We start from the raw sequence: 22,786 nt of genomic DNA on the forward strand, positions 1-22,786 counted from the left end.
TTAAAATTTGCACAAAGGGGGTTATTCACATGTAGCCCTTTGTGCAACTACCCCATCTCTCCAGGTTCACCCTAAAAAATCAGCTAAGTTTCATCTTCAGATCCAAAATGTCATTGCTAGCAATATGGTCTTTATAACAATATTCCACTGATCTTGAACAAAAGCAATTTGAAAGCCCCAGGCTGTTTGTTTTAATGGAATTTTCTTCATGTGAAAAAGTAAGCATTGCTGTTGTATTATTAATGGAGTTTTATCCTTTTTTCCACCAAGTTGACAGTTTTAGTATCATGTTGGTACGATTTATTCTACTAAATGATTAGAATACTTCTGTGTCATATTTCTATCTTCCTTTTCTAAATTGGAAATGTTTGTATTCTTGCTGCATTTGTCCACCATTTAATGAGATTTGAACTTGTTTGCTTTGTATTGAATGAGATTAAACCCCCTGCCAGTGTCCACCCTCAAGTCTTTGTGTTGGGGAGGCCCCAGTTATTTGGGCAAATGGATGGTTATTCTCAGCAATAAAAATGAGCAAATAATGTGAAAGCACCCATACCTCAAAAAGCAGAAGGGTGACCTCTGTTTGACCTTGAGTTCTGCACACTAAAGAGAAAAGTTTCCTAACAGACAAAACAAGCTGCGAGCCAGAGAGAAAGAGAAGATTGCTTACTTTCTGATTACTTTGTTTAAACCAAGCTCCTCTCTGGTTTATAATCCTTTATGGGAGCATATTAAGAAGGGGCAGCTTAAGGTCTGTTTAGATTGGAAAAGAATCGTGAAATAAACAATTAATATTTAGGAAAAAGACCCAGAATGCTTTATTTGTAGACTTTTTCTCCTCTTATTTAATGAATAATAGCCTTGGACTGTGGTCTTGGGCTTCTCATGCATTTATTTTTATTACTGTTGTCATATATTCACTGGTTACACTCGGGACTATTTTGGACAATCCAAAATTAGGGGAATTCGTTGGAGTAAATATTTCGATCATTTCTGCTGGTATGAGTTGTATAGAGAATACAAGAGTGTCAATTCCAGGAACAGGGAAACAAATTCAGTGCTCATATTTTATCCTAGAAAAGAGGTCTTGGAACTTTTGCTTTGGGTGATTTTTAAAAAGCAGTCAATACTCCTTCCCATCTAGCCTAAAACTCCATTATGTCCCGCCCAATGTCTGGTCCAATTGGTCGCTGATGATCCTGCCCAGAGCAGATCTGCTCTGCCCAGCCTCGGGGCTTCTGCTCAGGTCAGCTCCTCCTGCTGAGATGGCCTCCTAGTTTTTTGTAGCTATGAATTCTACACATCCTCAAAAGGGAGATCAAATCCTGGTTCTCCTAAGAAGTATTTCTTGGGAGGCCTGGACACCTTCTCTTCCTCCACCAAACTTCTCTGCTTCTCACTGCCTGGCCCTTTTGAATATATTATTAATTGTCTTTTCAAGCCTACAGGTTCTTATTTCTCCAGGTAAATTCTAAATTCTTTAGGCCGAAATTATAAGTTGCCATCCAAAAATCCATTCTTCCCTGCTTTTTAGTAACAGAATCCCAGTTACTCAGGGTGGCAAACAACCACATAAAAATTGCATTTTCTAACCTCCCTTGCCAAGTACAGTAATGTCAATACATTCTGATCAATAAGATGTAAGCTCTTGGCGGGGCACAGTGGCTCATGCCTGTAATTCCAGCACTTTGGGAGGCTGAGGTGGGCGGATCACTTGAGGTCAGGAGCTCAAGACCAGCCTGTCCAACATGGTGAAACCCCATCTCTACTAAAAATATAAAAATTAGCTGGGTGTGGTGGTGCCTGCCTGTAATCCCAGCTACTTGGGAGGCTGAGGCAGAAGAATTGCTGGAACCCGGGAGGAGAAGGATGCAGTGAGCCAAGATTGTGCCACTGCACTCCAGCCTGGGTGGCAGAGCAAGACTCCATCAGAAAAAAAAAAAGATATAGGTTCTAAAAAACATTAGAACTTACAGGAAGATTGCTTAAGGGGAGCAGATTCTTCAGGAAGGCCGGACCTTTTGTCCTCTCCTGCTTTCACACTCCCGCTGCCTGAGGTAAAGAGGGATGAAGAAAAGAGCTAAGAAAGCTGTCTTGGACCATGGGGTAAACTTCAGGATGGAAGCCACTGACTAAGGACAATGGAGGAGAAAGATGGAAGGAGCCCAGTATCCAATGGCTTTGTAGAGCCACTCTTACATTCCCAGACTATCTCCCCTAGACTTCTTTTCTGTAAATGAATAAGCCTTTTATGTTTAAGCCATTGTTGTCTAATATAGTCAAACCCACTTCTTCTCTGGTCCATCTTCTTAAGGGCAGATCAGCTTGTTAAATCATGGTGTCTCCAGCAGTGTCAGATATAGTACATGATAAATTCTAAACAGCTATTTGTTAAAGCTTGAAAATGTTTTTCTTCTGACCTAAAACAGCTCTCATCCTGATTAATAATAGAATTGCTCTCTTTAAAATTATGTCCATTGATCTGATATTCCAATTCCAAAAGTTCACATTTTTCAACTTTTGGAAATCTAGAAAAAGTGCCATGAGCTCTCATAATCATGCCATGGTTGACTTCAAAGAATGTAAAAGTTTCTCCAGTCATCTAGATGACGCACTGAAGGGAATCGCCACTGATGCCTACAGCACCCACAGGGGTAATTTTCAGAGGCTGCTGCTGAATGTCCTGTCTGTCAAATGTCACATATCTGCTCCTCACAGCTGGAGGAAAAATGATGGTTTCTGATGGCCTGCCTTCCAGATCTTCTGTAAATGTTTCTTATTGGCAGAATCTTTCCTGGGATCTACTGGCAAGGGATTTGGAGAAATATAATTCCCAAGCTTCCAGCTCAGCTATCAGGATGCCTTTTTTTCCCCAATATAAACAACTCTAACTCAATTTAGTTTAAATTATAAGGAAATATTTTGGCTCTCATCACTACAATTCCAGAGGTAGTCAAGTTTAAGACTGATCCAGTATCTCTAGCTCTGTTTCCCTGCACTTCAGTTGGCCTGAACTTATTTGTGTACTGTCTTCATCCTCAGGTTGGTGTTAGGATGGCTAGCATTCTAGGTCTTCCCACATTTCCAACCCCTGGAAAAGCTGATGTTCGGTCCCCAGAATGGTTGCTAACAGACAATCCAGCCCATCTGTTTCTCCCACTCTTCCTTATCAAGCATCAAATTCTATTACATATCCACAATCACTCATCCATAAGTCCAGAAATCCAAAATACTCTGAACACCAAAAGATTTTTTTCTTAAGTTTGGTACAAACACAATTGGCAGCACAAACTGACCTGATATAAGACTATCCATTTAGCATGAATATCTACATGTTTTCTTTACAGAATAATCAAGTTGGATTACAAGGTATTGCCCTACACCTCAAAGAGAGCATTGAATAATATATGGTAAAATTACAATATTATTTATCTAATATCCAAACATTCTCTGTGTGTGTGTGTGTGTGTGTGTGTCAGGGTCTCACTCTGTCACTGAGGCTGGAGTGCAGTGGCAAAATCATGGCTTACTGTAGCCTCAACCTCCCGGGCTCAGGTGATCCTCCCACCTCAGCCTTTTGAGTAGCTGGGACTGTAGGCATGTGCAACCATGCCAGGCTAATTGTTTGATTTTTTGTAAAGATGGGGGTCTCACTATGTTGCCAGGACTGGTCTCTGATTCCTACCTAGGCTCAAGCAATCCTCCCACCTAGGCCTCCCAAAGTGTTGGGATTACAGGCATGAGTCACTGCACAAGGCCCCAAAATTCTGAGTTTCAAAACACACCAGGTCCTAAAAGTTTCAGATAAAGGATTGCAGACTTTTAGAACAATTCATTCCTTGTGTTCCCTATGGCACACTGACAAAATGGAATCTTTATGCGTTTATTTTAAATTATATTTATGAAAGAGTTCTTTTTTTTTTTTTTTTTGAGACGGGGTCTGACTGTTGTTGCCCAGGTTGGAGTGCAGTGGTACGATTCTGCCTCCTGAGTTCAAGCGGTTCTCCTGCCTCAGCCTCTCCGGTAGCTGGGATTACAGGCACCCACCACCATACCGAGCTAATTTTTTGTATTTTTAGTAGAGACAGGGTTTCACCATGTAGTCCAAGCTGGTCTCGAACTCCTGACCTCAGGTGATCTACCCACCTCAGCCTCCCAAAGTGCTGGGATTACAGGAGTGAGCCACCGCGCCCGGCCAAAAGAGTTCTAATATAGCAAAATAGTTACGTTATAACATTATGCAGAAAAAACCACGATACAAACCTACATTATATATATATATATATATATATATAAATTTTTTTTTTTTTTTTTTTTTTTTTTTTTTTGAGATGGAGTCTCGCTCTGTCGCCAGGCTGGAGTGCAGTGGAACGATCTCGGCTCACTGCAACCTCTGCTTCCTGGGTTCAAGCGATTCTCGTGCCTCAGCCTCTGAGTAGCTGAGATCACAGACACGCACCACCACGCCCAGCTAATTTTTGTATTTTTAGTAGAGACGGGGTTCCACCATGTTGGCCAGGATGGTCTCGACCTCCTGACCTCATGATCTGCCCACCTCAGCCTCCCAAAGTGCTGGGATTACAGGTGTAAACCACCATGCCAGCCATATTTTTATTTTATTATTTAATATGAAATATTCTATTCAGTACAATATTTTTATTTTAAAATATATATATTTATTTTAATGTGCATATTATGCATATCAAAATGTATACTAAAAGTCTAAACGCAAATATTGCATAATTTTTCTCCCAGCTTTATTAAGGTATAACTGACAAATAAAAATCATATGTATTTACAGTGTGCACTGTGATATTTTGATATATGTGAACATTTTGAAACTATTAAATCCAGCTAATTAACATATCTCTCATCTCACATACTTTTTTTGTGGTGAGAACATTGAAAATCTACTCTCTTAGCAATTTTTAAGGATACATCCATTATTATTAACTATAGTTACCATGAAATATAGCATCAATTTTATCAGTAGTTCTTAACTTTAGCTCTTTGGCTACAGGTCCCTTTGAGAATCTAATGAGAACACTTGAAGTGACTTTTGCTTTTTGTTTCCTTTTGGTTGTCTAGCATCCAACCCCTCTTCCTATTTTAGGGAAATCCTTCACTAGGTGAATGTTGGTGGGAGCTGGATCCTGTCTTCTATAGCAAAGGAGGTGAGGAATCCTATGTGTACCTCTCCAACTCCAGACAGCTAGGAAGCAGTCCCAGACCAATGCCCCGCCAGTCAGACCCTCCTGCTTAGGGATCTGAATCTTTGGGAAAGGACAATTAGAGATTGTCCATGGTGGCAGCGTCGGGTTGAGAGTTCAGTGATGGCAGCAGTAAGTGTCCTGTGATGGCAGGGGCATCCTCCCCACCAGACTCTCCCTAGGACTGCCGGTCCACCAATCATCTGCTGCTTTTTCTAGCCTGGTTTTTCAGCCTCCCTGACACTTCTGATGGCTTCTCAAAAGACATTTTTGGTCTAAGTTAACCAGCATTGGTCTCTGTGTTTTACAACCAAGAACCTTAATTGGTACAGCTACAGATTCTTTCCTTAGAAAAATGCACATATCTATACAGATTTGCACCAGTTTTCAGGGCTTCATGAACCTCGTGACCACCATGAGACTATGGACCGCAAATTAAGAACCCCTGTAGTGATACTGTTTTTTTTTTTTTAAAGACGGAGCCTCACTCAGTCTGCTGCACCCAGACTGGAGTGTAGTAGCACAGTCTCGGCTCACTGCAACCTCCGCCTCCCAGGTTCAAGAGATTTTCCTGCCTCAGCCTCCTGCGTAGCTGGGATTACAGGTGCACGCCACCACACCCGGCTAATTTTCGCATTTTTAGTAGAGACGGGGTTTCACCATGTTGGCCAGGCTAGTCAGTCTCGAACTCCTGACCTCAAGTGATCCACCCACCTTGGCCTCCCAAAGTGCTGAGATTACAGGTGTGAGCCACTGCACTCGGCCTTGATACTGTTTTTTGAGAGTGTGGAGTTATAGTGACTTTTTCCCACCTTCTTATTGTTTTATGATTTCCAAATTTTCCGCAATGAACATGTACTACTTTCATAATCTGAGAAAGTAAAATAAATTATATTTTAAAGAAAAAGATTATTCCAGAGACTTAAGACATTGTTCCCATACTCTTGAAAAAGAAATGTATTACACCATTGTCAGTGATTAACATATTATATAAGAATATTGAGAAGGAAAATATTCCTCAGACTGTTCCCGGGGATCTGTAAATTGACCTTTGGCAAATCACTTAACTTTGCCTAGCAGCCCTTTTTTTTTTTTTTTTTGAGATGAAGTCTTGCCCTGTCACCCAGGCCGGAGTGCAGTGGCGCAGTCTCGGCTCACTGCAAGCTCCGCCTCCCAGGTTCACACCATTCTCCTGCCTCAGCCTCCCGAGTAGCTGGGACTACAGGCACCCGCCACCACGCCTGGCTAATTTTTTGTGTTTTTATTAAAGACGGGGTTTCACCATGTTAGCCAGGATGGTCTCGATCTCCTGACCTCGTGATCCGCCCACCTCTGCCTCCCAAAGTGCTGAGATTACAGGCGTGAGCCATCGCTCCCGGCCGCCTAGCAGCCCTTTGACTGTCTGTAACATTGTCACACATGTGTGCTGTTTCTCCCACATATATGTGGCTGGGACTGATGAAATCATTATTTGTACATATTCTTCAAGGTCCTCCCATGGAAAAGCACTTTGCAGACAGAATAAATGACTATTGCCCTATTATTATTTCCTAGAACATTGATGGCTGCCACCCTTGAATGAAACCTTATTTTAAAAAGCATATTATTTCCTTTGCCTTTCTTCTGAATATAACAATTCTATAAGAATAAATGGAGGAACACTTCTGTTCCAAAGCTGTGTAGAATATGCAGCAAATCATAAACTTTGTCATCTTAAGGAAAAACAAGTTTAAATTTAATTTTTGCTCTCCATTTATCATCTCCATGCTCAATATCACATACTTATGTACCCATTTTAAGCTACCCTGGGAAGCTTAAAATGTACGTGTGCTCTTAAATTTTAAAAGTGCAGGCCAGGTGCAGTGGCTCACGCCTGTAATCCCAGCATTTTGGGAGGCCCAGGCAGGCAGATCACCTGAGGCCAGGAGTTGCAGATCAGTCTGCCCAACATGACAAAACCCCATCTCTACTAAAAATACAAAAAATTAGCCGGGCGTGGTGGTGGGCGCCTGAAATCCCAGCTACTCAGGAGACTGAGGCAGGAGAATTGCTTGAACCTGGGAGGCGGAGGTTGCAGTGAGCCAAGATCACGCCGCTGCACTCCAGCCTGGGTGACAAGAGGGAAATTCCATCTCAAAAAAATAAATAAATAAAATTAAAAAATAAAAGTGCAATAACCCAGAACTAGAAAAGGACCATGAAAGGGTACCTGATTGTGTGCTCTTTTTTTCAGATAGATGAACAGCTAAACTATTAAGGACAAGTTTCAGTCCATTCCATTCATAAAGGTTTCTAGGAATCGGGAAATCCATTGCTTTCCCAGATAGTCTTGTCCAACATTTTAAAGTTCTCTTGCATATTTAGTCAAAATATCTCTAGCCCCACAGCTACCCTATTAAGATAGTTCTCTGGCTGGGTGCAGTGGCTCATGGCTGTAATCCCAGCACTTTGGAAGGCTGAGGCAGGTGGATCACCTGAGGTCAGGAGTTCGAGACAAGCCTGACCAACATGGTGAAACCCCATCTCTACTAAAAATACAAAAAATTAGCCCAGTGTGGTGGCGGGCACCTATAATCCCAGCTACACGGGAGGCTGGGGCAGGAGAATCTCTTAAACGTGGGAGGCGGAGATTGCAGTGAGCTGAGATCACACCACTGCACTCCAGTCTGGGTGACAAGAGACTCCATCTCAAAAAAAAAGAGATAGTTCTCCTGGAAGGGCATCACCAACACACGGCATCTTTTATGGACAGTGCAGTGGTACAATCATAGATCACTGTAGCCTCGATCTTCGTGGCTCAAGTAATCCTCCCACCTCAGCCACCCCAGTAGCTGAGACTATAGACATGTGCCACCATGCCCAACTAGTTTTTGTATTTTGTGCAGAGACGAGGTCTCGCCATCTTGTTCAGGCTGTTCTCGAACTTCTGGACTCAAAGGATTCACCGGCCTTGGCCTCCAAAAATGCTAGGATTATAGGCTTGAGCCACTGTGCCTGGCCTTAACTTGCTATAATTTTTTATTGAACACAAATAGGCCCACTGACATACAGGACATACAAATGAGAGAGTTTTTAGAAATAAAATCAATGCTAAGTGAAAAAGAAGGTGTGTATGTCTTAGATAGGATGTCTTCTCTCCACTCATCAGGTCATGGATTCTCTCCTGGAAATTCATGTATAGAGGGAAGTGACTTTTTTACATAATAAAGAAACATATTTCCTAAGAAAATATTCCCAAAGGGAGCAAAAGATTGATGAGCTATTGGGTTGCAATGCAATCTATACAAAACCCATACATAAAATAAGGTCATTCTTCCTTTTTGTACCCAAATAATTATGGCTCAAGCCCCTAGCACAATACTTCCTATAAATGACCACATAACGGTCTGCTCCACCTTCAGGGAAGTGTTTGAGAAACTCCTCATTGCTCACCATTCTCCTAGACATGACTCTCTTCTGCTGATGGCTATTGCTAACCACCTCTGCTCAGGTTTAAGACAATTTTCCTTCTAACTCTTTGCCCCCTGCCTAGGCCCCCAGTTCTTTCCTGTTTTCTCCCAGCAGCATTGAAACTGAGCTGTAACTTTAATAACAATAACACTTACTGGAGGTTGGGAGCAATGGGCAGGGTGGGCCACTCCCAGAGGAACTTATAGCTACTTCCTAAGCCCATTGTGATGGCCTGCCTACATAAAAGTAGTCCAGGTCTTTCCTTCCTATGAAGAATAGCTGTTCCCACCACCAATGATCCTGAGAATAGGTTAATTTTCAGTCAGGATATAAAAATATAAGAAGGGTCTTAAGTGGGAGAGGGAAAGAGGAAATTTTATTTTCCTTCTGGACTGGAAATCAGTTTTTCCAGGATTTGGAAATATAGAAAAACCTAGAATTTAAGCCATCTTGATGTCAACCTGAGAATGAGGCCAACCCATAAATAAATTCAGGGCCAAGAGAAGTTTGGTGAAACAGAGCTGAAGACACTGGATTGGATCAATCTTAAACCTGTCCTACCTCTGGAAATTTAGTGATAAGAGCCAATACATTTCCTTACAGTTTTAGACATTATCTATTTAATCTGTCATATGATAGATGTTTTCAGCTCATTTTTCAATAATTCCTGTACTGTGCCTTTTAGCTTCTCTGTTGGTTGCCTTTATACTACAAATAACATCCTAATACCTTTATTTTTTGTTCCATCAACTATCTTTTAATGCTTTTTATAAAATGAAGATAATAGCTCCCCAACCAGTCCACTCAGCAATTCTACACCTCAGTTTGCACCTTTTGTCTTTTGCATTATCAAGGTTGATAATTTTTATAATATAACTACGTTTTCTAAACTTTGTCTATTAACTACATTTTCTAAGCTTTGTGTAAAGGTTGGTTATAAACAACTAAAAATTAATGTACAGATATTATTGTGACTATGTGACTTGGTCACCTCAGGCTCCTATAACAAAATACTATAGATGAGGTGGCTTAAACAACAGGAATTTGAGAAGTCCAAGATTGAGGTGGCAGCAGATTTGGTTCTCACTGAAAGTCATCTTCCCGGCTTACAGATAGCTGTCTTCTTGCTGTATCCTCACATGGCAAAGAAAGCAAGCTCTGGTGTCTCTTTCTCTTCTTATAAGCCATCATGGGTGCTCCCCTCTCATGACCTCACCCAAACCTAATTATCTCCCAAAGACTCCACCTCCTAAGGCCATTACATTGGGAGTTAGGACTTCAACACGTGAACTTGGCAGGGGGTTGGGGCAGACACAAACATTCACTTCATAACACTATGTAAATACTGTTTATTGCAGAAGCAATTATCATAAGGGTTACATTTCATTTCTTATTTCTTTCTGTTTTCCTGGGATTTCTTTTTGTGTGTTTGTTTGTTTGTTTGTTTTTGAGACAGAGTCTCTCTCTGTCACCCAGGCTGGAGTGCAGTGGCGCGATCTCAGCTCACTGCAACCTCTGACTCCTGGGTTCAAGTGATTCTCCTGCCTCAGCCTCCCGAGTAGCTGGGATTACAGGCATGCGCCACCATGCCCAGCTAATTTTTGTATTTTTAGTAGAGAAGGGGTTTCATCATGTTGGTCAGGCTGGTCTCGAACTCCTGACCTCATGATCCGCCCTCCTAGGCCTCCCAAAGTGCTGGGATTACAGGCGTAAGCCACTGCACCAGCCTTTCCTGGAATTCCTGTCTGCCTTTATTTTTATTCCACACTATTTATAAATGTTTATAAACAATGTAAGAAATTTTTCTCTATCACTATTTGTATGTGTTATGTCGTTATCTTTTCTAAAACTTTTTCTATGCATTTGGTTGTATGCATATGTGTAAATATATAGTTTTATTTTGTGGTTTTGTTTTACAAAAATGTTACACATTGTACATATGGTTCTTTGACTTGCTTTTTCACTTAACAGTATGTCTTGGCTTTCTTTCCACATCTTTCAACTCTTTCCTAAGTACTTGATATGGTTACATCACAGTTTTGTCCATTTGTTTGTTTTTGTTTTTCTAGTTGTGTTAGACCTCAGTTGTATGAATGGATTGATATGATTTAATTATTCATGCTTTTCAGTTATAGCCAGTTTGGGTTTTTGTTACATTACCCCTACTCTTCTCCCATATGTTTAATCTGTATCTTTTCAACCCACCTGCCACATTTTTCTTACATAACATACAGCATTATTTTGTGAGCTGAAAAATTTTACAAAAATGGTGTCATACCATATGTATCTACAACTTGATTTTATCATGCAAATTATATTTGAGATTCATCTATGTTGATAATTATGTCTAGTTTATTCCTTTTAATTTCTGTGTAGTAATCAATCAAATGACTAGATCACATTTTACCTATTCATTCCTCCATGATGGTTATTTAGGTTGCCTTTTACTATTTGTCATTACAAACAGTGATGCAATGAACAGTATTGTACATGTCTCTTTGTGTACATGTACAACCCATAGATCATTTAGCTATTTCATGATTGATGGGCAGTTTGTTCTTAAATTTTTACTATTACAGATCTCTATCATGTGAGCATACACATTCTTCTGATATATATTATGCAAGTAGCATTCTTACATAAAAGCTATGCACTTTCAAAAATTTGATATCACTAAATTATCTTTTTAAAGGATTGTATCCATTTAAATTTCCAACAATTAAACATGGGATATCAACTTTCTATACATTTGCCTGCATTTGATATAATCAATATAAAATTCTTGTCTACATCACAATTAAGAAATAGTATATCATTGTTGTTAATGCCCCTGGCATTTTCACTTCTGGAGATTTTATATATTCCCCTGCACACTGACAAAATGATGTATGTACAGGATAATTCATCATTGCATCATTGTAATAGAAAAAGATTGGAAACAACTAAAGTTCCCATCAATAAGGAAATGGTTAAATAAACTGTGCTATATTCATATAATGGAACACAGTACAGCTGTAAAACAAAGCAAAAAAAATTAAGATGCCTTGGCCACTGAGTGGGATGAAGAGAAAGAGAGAATTAGGAAGCTTTTTTGTACTGATATGAAGAGCTAAAGGATCTATTTTAAGAAACAAAAGGAAGGTACAGAATAGTAACATAATCTTCTACCTTTTATGTAAGCAAGAGGGTAAAATAAGATATATCCTTTTTATTTTTCTTCTTCTTTTTTTTTTTTTTTTCTGGCAGACTCTTACTCTGTCACCCAGACTGGAGTGCAATGGCACGACCATAGCTCACTGCAGCCTCAACTTCCCCGGCTCAATCGATCCTCCCACCTCAGCCCCCCAGGTAGCTGGGACTACAGGTGTACTAATTAAAAAACATTTTTTTAAGAGAAAAGGTCTCGGCTATTTTGGCCAGGCTGGTCTCCAACTCCTGGGCTCAAGTGATCCTCAGGCCTCAGACTCCCAATGTGCTGGGATTACAGGAGTGAGCCACTGCATCTGGCCTAATTTTATTTATTTATTTTATTTATTTATTTTTGAGATGGAGCTTTGCTCTTATTGCTCAGGCTGGAGTGCAGTGGTAAGATCTTGGCTCACTGCAAACTCTGCTACCTCCCAGACTCAAGCGATTCTCCTCCCTCAGCCTCCCGAGTAGCTGGAATTACAGTTGTGTGCCACCACACCCGGCTATGGCCTTACTTTAGGTTTTGTTAAATCAGGATGGGCTAGGTTATGTTGCAGTAACAAACACACCAAAATCTCAGTGGTCTAACCGCCTAGATATTTTTCTTTCCTCCACAAAATGTCCATCCTGGGCCCACTGGGAACTCCATTCCATAGTTCTGGAATGCGTGTGTGACCTAGTTCTGACTAATGAGATGTGACAAAATATCCCAGGGATTTCTGGGAAATATCTCCTTACTCTTGAAAAGAGACAAACAGAAGTTGACATCACTTCCACTTAACATGCTTACATAGGATGCCTGGAACTGTGGGAGCCATCTTGTTTCCTTGGGAGGCGCAAGCTGGAGAGCCACAAACCTCACATTCCTGCAATAGTACAGGTAAAAATAGAAAGAAGCTGGGTTGCTTTTTTTTTTTTTTTTTTTAAGACGGAGTGTCTCTCTCTGTCACCCAGGCGACAGTGATCTCGGTTCACTGCAAGCTCCGTTTCTCGGGTTCAAGCGATTCTCCTGCCTCAGCCTCCCGAGCCCTGGGACTAGCGCGCCACCATGCCTAGCCTATTTTTGTATTTTTAGTAGAGATGGAGTTTCACCATTTTGGCCAGGCTGGTCTCAAACTCCTGACCTCGTGCTACACCCACCTCGGCCACTCAAAGTGCTGGGATTACAAGCGTGAGCCACCGTGCCTGGCCTTGGGTTTTTAATGATGTCAGTAAACCTCTGAATTAACCAACTCTGGACACTCCCTACCTCAGGATTTCTTTGTGTTTTTATTTTATTTCAATAGTTTTGAGGGAACAGGTGGTGTTTGGTTGCATGGAAAAGTTCTGCAGTAGTAATTACTGAGATTTTGGTGCACCTATCCCCTGAGCAGTGTATATACTGTACCCCATATGTAGTCTTTTACCCCTCATCCCCCTCCCACCCTTCCCCCCAAATCCCCAAAGTCCATTGTATCATTCTCATGCCTTTGCGTGCCTCATAGCTTAGCCCCCACTTATAAGTGAGAACATATGATGTTTGGTTTTTCATTCCTGAGTTACTTCACTTAGAATGATGGTCTCCAACTCCACACAGGTTGCTGTGAATGCCATTATTTCATTCCTTTCTATGACTGAGTAGTATTCTATGGTATATATATACCACGTTTTCTTTATTCACTCGTTGGTTGATGGGCATTTAGGCTGATTCCGTATTTTTGCAACTGTGAATTGTGCTGCTGTAAACACGCGTGTGCAAGTGTCTTTCTCATATAATGACTTACTTTCCTCTGGGCAGATACCCAGGAGTGGGATTGCTGGATCGAAGGATAGTTCTACTTTTAGTTCTTTAAGGAATCTCCATACTGTTTTCCAAAGTGGTTGAACTAGCTTACATTCCCACCAGCAGTGTAAAATTGTTCCCTTTTCACCACATCCATGCCAACATCTGTTATTTTTTGATTTTTTAAATTATGGCCATTCTTGCAAGAGTAAGGTGGTATTACATTGTGATTTTTATTTATTAGATCAGAAAAAAATCCAAAAGTTGAACAGCTTTAGAAGAGCTAACAGAATATATGGGGAATAATAATGGGGAATATTAATAATAATGGGGAATAATATATGGGGAATAAGGTAATCTCATACATTGCCAGTGGGACTGAAAGATGGTATAACCATAATAGAAGGCAATTTAATATTTCTGTAATTTACAGTGCATTTACCCTTTGACCTGGTTGGTCAAATTTCCCTGATAATTAGTGATGTTGAACATTTTTTTCATGTTTCTTGGCCATTGAATATATTCTTTGGGGAATTGTCTGTTCACATCTTTTGCCACTTTTCAATGGGATTATTTGTTTTTTCTTGCTGATTTGTTTGAGGTCCTTGTAGATTCTGGATATAAGTCCTTTGTTGGATGCATAGTTTGCAAATATTTTCTCCCACTCCATGGGTTCTCTGTTTTACTCCACTGATTATTTCCTTTGCTGTGCAGAAACTTTTCAGTTTTATTAGGTCCCATCTATTTATCTTTGTTTTTGTTGCATTTGGTTTTGGGTTCTGGGTTATGAACTCTTTGCCTAAGCCAATGTCTAGAAGAGTTTTTCTGATGTTATCTTCTAGAATTTTTATGGTTTCAGGTCTTAGATTTAAGTCTTTTATCCATCTTGAGTTGATTTTTGTATAATGTGAGAGATGAGGATCCAACTTCATTCTTCTGCATGTGGCTAACCAATTATCCCAGCACCATTGTTGAATAGGATGTCTTCTTCCCACTTTATGTTTTTGTTTGCTTTGTCAAAGATCAGTTGGCTGTAAGTATTTGGCTTTATTTCTGGGTTCTCTATTCTGTTCCATTGGCCTATGTGCCTATTTTCACACCAGTACCATGCTGTTTTGGTGGCTATAGTCTTGTAGTGTAGTTTGAAGTCTGGTAATGTGATGCCTCCAGATTTATTCTTTTTGCTTAGTCTTGCTTTAGCTATGAGGGCTCTTTTTTGCTTCCATGTAAATTTTAAGATTGTTTTTTCTAGTTCTGTGAAAAATATTGATGGTATTTTGATGGGAATTGCATTGAATTTGTAGATTGTTTTTGGCAGTATAGTCATTTTCACAATATTGATTCTACCCATCCATGAGCATGGGATGTGTTTTCATTTGTTTGTGTCATCTATGATTTTTCAGCAGTGTTTTGTAGTTTTCCTTGTAGAGATCTTTCACCTCCTTGGTTAGGTATATTGCTAAGCATTTTATTTTATTTTGCAGTATTGAAAAAGGGGTTGAGGTATTGATTTGCTTCTCAGCTTGGTCATTGTTGGTGTATAACAGTGTTACTGATTTGTGTACATTTGTTTTGTATCCTAAAATTTAGCTGAATTCATGTATCAGCTCTAGGAGCTTTTTGGATTAATCTTTAGGGTTTTCTAGGTATACAATCATATCATTGGCAAACAGTGATAGTTTGACTTCCCCTTTACTGATTTGGATGCCCTTTATTTCTTTCTCTTGTCTGATTGCTCTGGCTAGGACTTGTAGTACTCTGTTGAATAGAAGTGGTGAAAGTGGGCATCCATGTCTCATTCCAGTTCTCAGGGGGAATGCTTTCAACTTTTCCCCATTCAGCACAATGTTGGCTGCGGGTTTGTCATAGACAGCTTTTATTACTTTGAGGTATGTTCCTTCTATGCCAATTTTGATGAGGGTTTTAATCATAAAGGTGCTGGATTTTGTCAACTGCTTTTTCTGCATCTCTTGAGATGATCATATGGCTTTTGCTTTTAATTCTGTTTATGTGATGCATCACATTTATTAACTTGCATATGTTAAATCATCCCTGCACCCTAGTATGAAACCCACTCGATCACGGTATGTTATCTTTTTGATATGCTGTTGGATTTGGTTAGCTAGTATTTTTTTTAGGATGTTTGCATCTATGTTCATTAGGGATATTGGTCTGTGGTTTTCTTTTTTTGTTATGTCCTTTCTCAGTTTTGGTATTAAGGTGATACTGGTTTCATAGAATGATTTAGGGAGGAGTCCCTGTTTCTCTGTCTTTTGGAATAGTTTTAGTAAGATTGGTACCAATTCTTCCTTGAACGCCTGATAGAATTCAGCTGTGAATCCATCAGGACCTGGCCTTTTTTTGTTGCTGTTGGAAATTTTTAAATTACTGTTTCAATCTTGCTACTTGTTATTGGTCTGTTCAGTTTCTATTTCTTCTTATTTCTATTTAATCCAGGAGGGTTGTATATTTACAGAAATTTATCCATCTTCTCTAAATTTTCCAGTTTGTGTGCATAAAGGTATTCATAGTAGCCTTGAATGATCTTTTTTTATTTCTGTGTTATTGGTTGTAATATCTCTTGTTTTGTTTCTAACTGAGCTTATTTGGATCTTCTCTCCTTTTCTTGGTTAATCTCACCAACGGCCTATCAATTTTTTGATCTTTTCAAAGAACCAGCTTTTTGTTTCTTTTATCTTTTGTATTTTTTTGTTTCAATTTCATTTAATTCTGCTCTGATCTTTGTTATTTATTTTATTCTGCTGGGTTTGGGTTTGGTTTGTTATTGTTTCTCTAGTTCCTTGAGGTCTGACCTTAGATTGTCTCTTTGTGCTCTTTTAGACTTTTTGATATAAGCATTTAATGCTATGAACTTTCCTCTTAGCACCACTTTTACTGTGTCCCAGAGGTTTTGATAAGTTGTGTCACTATTATCTTTCAGTTCAAAGAATTGTTTAATTTCCATCTTTATTTCATTATTGACCCAAAGATCATTCAGGAGCAGATTATTTAATTTCCATGTATTTGTATAGTTTTGAGGGTTCCTTTTGGAGTTAATTTCCAATTTTATTCTACTGTGTTCTGAGAGGGTACTTGATATAATTTCAATCTTCTTAAATTTATTGAGACTTGTTTTGTGGCCTATCATATTGTCTATCTTGGAGAATTTTCCATGTGCTGATGAAAAGAACATATATTCTGCAGTTGTTGGGTAGAATGTTCTGTAAATATCTGTTAAGTTCACTTGTTCTGAGGTATAATTTAAGTCCATTGGCCTTTTGTTGACTTCCTGTCTTGATGACCTGTCTTTGCTGTCAGTGGAGTACTGAAGTCCCCCACTTCAGCAGGGTTGTTCTGTCATGAATTGCTGTGACGTCCTGAGCTGGTTGGCCTCCAGCCAGGAGGTGGCACTTTTGAGAGAGCACCAGAGCTTTTGGCCTGTCTCATGGAATTTGCAGCAGCCCGCTGCTGCTTTCAAAGGATCTGTGATTTCTTTCGGTTTTCCTAGTACACTCCTGCGGTGGTTCCTGGAGCAAAAGTCCATGACATGAGTCTCCACACACTGTTCTGTCCATACAAATGGGAGCTGCATGTCAGCTCTGTCTTCTGTCCGCCATCTTCTCTCACCAATTTTTTTGACTTCAACAATAAATCATCAGCCTAATGTAGGTGGGCTCTACCACTTACAGCAAGTGCACATTACTGTTCAGGTAAACCAAAGTCAAATCATGGTGGAAGGTAAAAGGGAAGCAAGGCACATCTTCACAGGGCCAGAGAAGGAAGAAGAGAGCCAGAATTTATTATGTGAGATAATAAAATGTATTTATTGTATAAACTATTTCAAATTGGTTTTTCTGTTATTTGTAGATGAAAATATCATTTATAGGTTTCTTATTTATTTTTCTTATTTTATTGCATTGACTAGATCATCCAGTTTGGTGTTGTATAGCAGCATGAAAGCAAGCATCCTTGTCCCATTCCTGAGGTAATAGGATTACCTCTAAATTCACCACAAAGTATGGTGACAGCCATAGGTTTTTGGTAGGCCCCTTAATTAAGATAGGAAATTTCCCTTCTATAGCAAGCTACTGCAAGTGTTTTAAAAATCTTAACAGGGGTTAAATTTTGTCAATTTTTTTTAGCATTTATTGATATAATCAGATGCTTTAATTTGTGCGTGTAGCGAATTATATAAACTTTCTTTTTGCTTATTACTATTATTATTTATTTTTTTAGAGACTGGGTCTCACTATTTTGCTCAGACTAGTGTTGAACTCCTGGGCTGAAGCAATCCTCGGCCTCCCATAGTGTTGGGATTACAGGCATGAGCCACCTTGAGGGCCCAATGTATTTGTTTATATCAACATTCAGCTTTCTGTGCCAATAATGCTCCTGCAAACATTGTGAGTGTTCCTAAAACTCAGTGGATTTTCTGTAAGAAGTGTGGCAAGCACCAACCCCACAAAGTGACACAGTACAAGAAGGGCAAGGATTCTCTATATGCCCAGGGAAAACAGCCTTATGATGGGAAGCATAGTGGCTATTATGGACAGACTAAGCGGATTTTCCAAAAAAAGGCTAAAACTACAAAAAAGACTGTGCTAAGGCTTGAGCGCGTTGAGCCCAGCTGCAGATCTAAGAGAATGCTGGCTATTAAGAGATGCGAGCATTTTGCACTGGGAGGGGATAAGAAGAGAAGGGGGGCCAAGTGATATAGTTCTGAGTATCAACTTTTGTTTTATTATGAAGACAATCAAATCTTGAGTTTATGTTTAAAAAAAAAAGATTCAGTTAAGATTCATACATGCAATCGAGTGATGTTTTTTAGGTAACTCTTAGTCTGTAATCCTCCCCGACCACACACACAAATATACACTTTCTTTTTTGCTTGGAATATATTTTTTGGGTCTTTTGTTCTGTAGAATTTCCTGCAGTCTGGATTTTGCTGATTATCTTTCTGTGATAGTGTTTAACATGTTCCTCAGTTCCCGGGTTTTTTTTTATAGAAAGTGGCCAATAAAGGTTTTTTAAAAAAATTATTTCATTTCCATATTCATAAACTTAAGTATATTTGAAGTGTTTTAATCATTGCAATTATCATTTTTATTAATGCATGATTGTTGCATCTTTAGCCAGTAGGAGCCTCTTCAAGTTGTTTCCTAAGTAGTTTTGACACTCTCTCTGTAGTCTTCAGCTTTCTTGCCTCAGATATGACATGTTGGTCCAGGCTCCTCTTGTATATTTCTTGTCCCAGACCTGGAATCAGCCTTTTTTCAAGTGAACATTGATTTCATGTGTATGTGTGAAGCGATGTTTAGAAACTATTATCTAGCTACCAGGGGTGCTGACTACTACTGGGTAGATCCACTTTCTAAACCTTCCTTGAATTCCATTTTATCTGATTTAAATATAATCACACATTTTTTTCATTGAAATATCCTTTTCCATCACTTTATTTTCAAACTTCTCAGATGATTTTGTTTTAGATGTGTCTCTTATAATGGTTAAGTTTTCAAACATCCAATCTAAAATTCTCCTTTTATCCATGGGCTTAACCCAATCATATTTAATGTGATATTGAGACATCTGAACTATTCCTCTCATTTTATTTGTCTTTTCTACTTCTCCTGGATTTTTTAAATTTCCTTTTGCCTTTTGCAAAATTGGTGAGTTTTCTTCGTCTTATTTTGTCCTTCTCAAAATTTAAAACTTGCACCTGTTACTACTTCTAGTGATTATCCTAATTTATATGAGTTTTATAATAAATTTTACTGATTTCTTCAATAAGATACTGCTTCGTGTATTTCTCTTCTTCTTCTTTGTTTTGTTTTGTTTTGTTTTTGTTTTCTGGTTAAGTTTATTCTCTCTTAATTCATGGTGGATGGTAAATTTTCCAGATCCTTGAATGTTTATAAATGTATTTTTTTTTTTTTTGCATTTACACTTAAATAATAGTTTAGATGGGTATAGAATTCTAGGTTTGTGGCTGGGCGTGGTGGCTCACGCCTGTAATCCCAGCACTTTGGGAGGTCGAGGTGGGTGGATCATGAGGAGATCGAGACCATCCTGGCTAACACGGTGAAACCCCGTCTCTACTAAAAACACAAAAAATTAGCCAGGCGTGGTGGTGGGCGCCTGTAGTCCCAGCTATTCGGGAGGCTGAGGCAGGAGAATGGTGTGAACCCAGGAGGTGGAGCTTGCAGTGAGCTGAGATCACACCACTGCACTCCAGCCTGGGCGACAGAGCGAGACTCCATCTCAAAAAAAAAAAAAAAAAAAAAATAGAATTCTAGGTTTGTAACAATGTTCTCTCAAAATGTTGAAGATGTATTTATATTGCCTTCTTGTATGCAATGCATTTTTACTGAGAATTCTGATATTAGTCTTTGCAGAAAAAATTTTAAAAATCTTTGGATGCTTTTAGAATTTCTCCTTACACTTGTTTTAAAATTTCACTATGTGTATCTAAGTGTAGTCATTTCTATTCATCCTACTCGGTTTTCAACCTGAAGATTTGTGCTTTTATTCAACTCTGAAAATTTTTCTTTTAATATGTTTTTACTTTTTCCTCTCTCTCATATTTTCTGCTTTTTATTTTCTTCTGGAATGTGAATTGATAGATTTGGGAGCTTCTGGTTCTACCCTCCATGTTTCTAAACATTTCTTTCATAATTTTTCTCTGACCTCTTACACTACATTCTGGGAGACTCCCTCAGCTATTGTTTCCAGCTCAATAAACAGCTCTTCATCTGTATTCATTTTACCATTTCCCTCTCTTCTGAATACTTTTCACTTCCAAGATCTCTATTTGTTTCTTTTTCATAATTTCCTTCTTGTCTTATGGATTCAGTTGTCTTTTATCCCTGTGATGAAAGGTTCATTATACTTCTCTTAAAATCCCCTTCTGTGAGTTCTATGATCTGTTTCTCAGGTACTAGTCATTTGTTTCATTTTGTGCTTCTCTTTTACGACGTGTTAGTAATTCTTGGCTCTGTGCACATCTTTTCCTTTGAGGTTCTCTGTTGCCCCAACTATGGGAGCTATTTATTGCAGCCTTCTTCCAGCAACTGTGGAGGAAGATGATGGGGATGGGCCTATATGTAGCCTTCTGAGTCTGAAGAGACTGTTTCTCCTGGGTGTCAGCAGCCTACTAAGACATTGCCTAGGGACATAAGGATTTCCCCTCACTTCTGAGAGCAGAGATACCTCTGCTAGCCACTGCATGCACAAAGTAGAAAGTGGGAAGGGGCAGAAGTATCAGGCTTCTCCTACCCAAGTGTACAGTGCTGGGTTAAATAGTAACCCTGCACAATTCATGTTCACCCAGAATCTTATTTGGAAATAGTGTCTTTACACAGAGACTTGGTGTCTGTGTCCAAATCACTATCTCTGTCTTCCCAGTGGGGAGAAGACCATGTGAAGACAGAGATTAGAGTGATGCATGCACAAGCCAAGCCACACCAGAGACTGACAGTAACCAACTGAAACTAGAGCCTTCAGAGAGAGCAGGTGCCTGCTGACACCTTGATTTTGGACTTCCAGCCTTCAAAACTATAAGAGAATAAATATCTATTGTTTAAGTGTCCCAGTTTGTGGTACTTTGTGATGGATGCCCTAGGAAACTGATACACCAAGTAATCCTACCAATCACTCTTGCCCACCCTCCGCCCCATTTTTCATCTTTCCAGTTTTTAACAGCAAGATTCTCAAGTTCATGATAATGTAGAAGCCTTTTCCATCTTTCTTGTAGATGATAATAACAAATCGACCCCATATCACCCCCTACTTTTAGCCAAGAGAAAGAAATTTACCACAAGACAGTCTTTCCTACTTGGTGTACTTGCAGTTGAAACTCAGTGTTCCCTCCTAGACATCAGGTCATTGTGATTCAACTCTTTGAGTCTCAGTTGATTCATCTAGAAAATAGGAATGATAATACTACCTCCTACCCAACAGAATTATCATGAAGATCCATAAAGATAAGTGTCTTTGTCCGTTTTCTATTGCCTTTTTTCTTTCTTTCTTTTTTTTTTTTTTGTCTCGCTCTGTCAGCCAGGCTAGAGTGCACTAATGCCATCTCAGCTCACTGCAACTTCCCCCTTCTGGGTTCGAGCAATTCTCGTGACTCAGTCACCTGAGTATCTGGGATTACAGGCATGTGCCACCATGCCCAGCTAATTTTTGTATTTTTAGTAAGGAGGTTGTTTGCCAGGCTGGTCTCAAACTGCTGGCCACAAGTGATCCGCCCACCTTGGCCTCCCAAAGGGCTGGAATTATAGGCATGAGCTACCGTGCCCAGCCCATTTTCTGTTGGTTATAACAGAATACCTGAATCTGGGTAATTTATAAAGAAAAAAAAATATTTCTTATAGTTATGGAGGCTAAGAAGTCCAAGGTCGAGGGGCCACATCTGGTGAGGGCCTTCTTGTTGGTGAGGACTCTGCAGAGCCCCAAGGTGGCATAGGGCATCACATGGCGAGGGGGCTGAGCATGCTAGTTCAGGTCTCTCTTCCTCTTCTAATAAAGCCACCAGTCCTACTCCCAGGATAGCCCGTTAATCCATTAACCCACTGATCAACTAATCCCTTCATGAGAGCAGAGACCTCATAACCCAGTCACCTCTTAAAGACCCCCTCCTCAATATTGCCATGTTGGGGATTAAATTCCAACAAAGTTTTGGAGGAAATAAATATTCCAACCATAGCAATAAGTTTGGTAAAGCCTCTTGCAACAGAGCCTGACTCAGAGTTGGGGCATTATATTTTCCTTATGCTAAGTGCCACTAAGATAATATTAGCAACTATGACACATATAGAAAGTAATACATGTCATCACAACTTTTGCACTGGTTACCCAATTCTGTGAAGATACCTTAAGAAAATAACATAAACTACTGAAACTTCTTTACGCTTGAAAAATGTTCATCATAGTAATCCTTTAAAAAAGACACTGGCAGTAAACTGAATAGCCAACAATGGGGCAATGATTACATAAATCTGCATTTTCCAATGTATATATATTTTCTACTATGCAAATGTTCTTTATCAATTCATATGTATAAATATACTTATAAAACTTGTAGTATTTTAAAATATTTTGTAATTTTGTTTTCTTTTTATTTAACAGACACATATAATGCTTATTATGTACCAGGCACTGTTCTAGGCATTGTTAC

At 39.3% G+C, this 22,786-nt stretch overlaps 1 protein-coding gene across 1 annotated transcript; it reads left to right on the top strand.

Annotated features, from left to right (window-relative positions):
- The first annotated feature begins 17,339 nt into the window (after positions 1 to 17,339).
- On the top strand, positions 17,340 to 18,323 carry LOC129059817 (large ribosomal subunit protein eL42-like). The gene is made up of 2 exons (XM_063725129.1): positions 17,340 to 17,349; positions 17,983 to 18,323. Exons 1-2 carry the CDS (start codon positions 17,340 to 17,342, stop codon positions 18,321 to 18,323), a joined length of 351 nt encoding a protein of 116 aa, XP_063581199.1.
- The last annotated feature ends 4,463 nt before the right edge of the window (positions 18,324 to 22,786 follow it).

Source organism: Pongo abelii, chromosome 5 (genome assembly GCF_028885655.2).
Source record: "Pongo abelii isolate AG06213 chromosome 5, NHGRI_mPonAbe1-v2.0_pri, whole genome shotgun sequence".
Classification (NCBI taxonomy): domain Eukaryota; kingdom Metazoa; phylum Chordata; class Mammalia; order Primates; family Hominidae; genus Pongo; species Pongo abelii.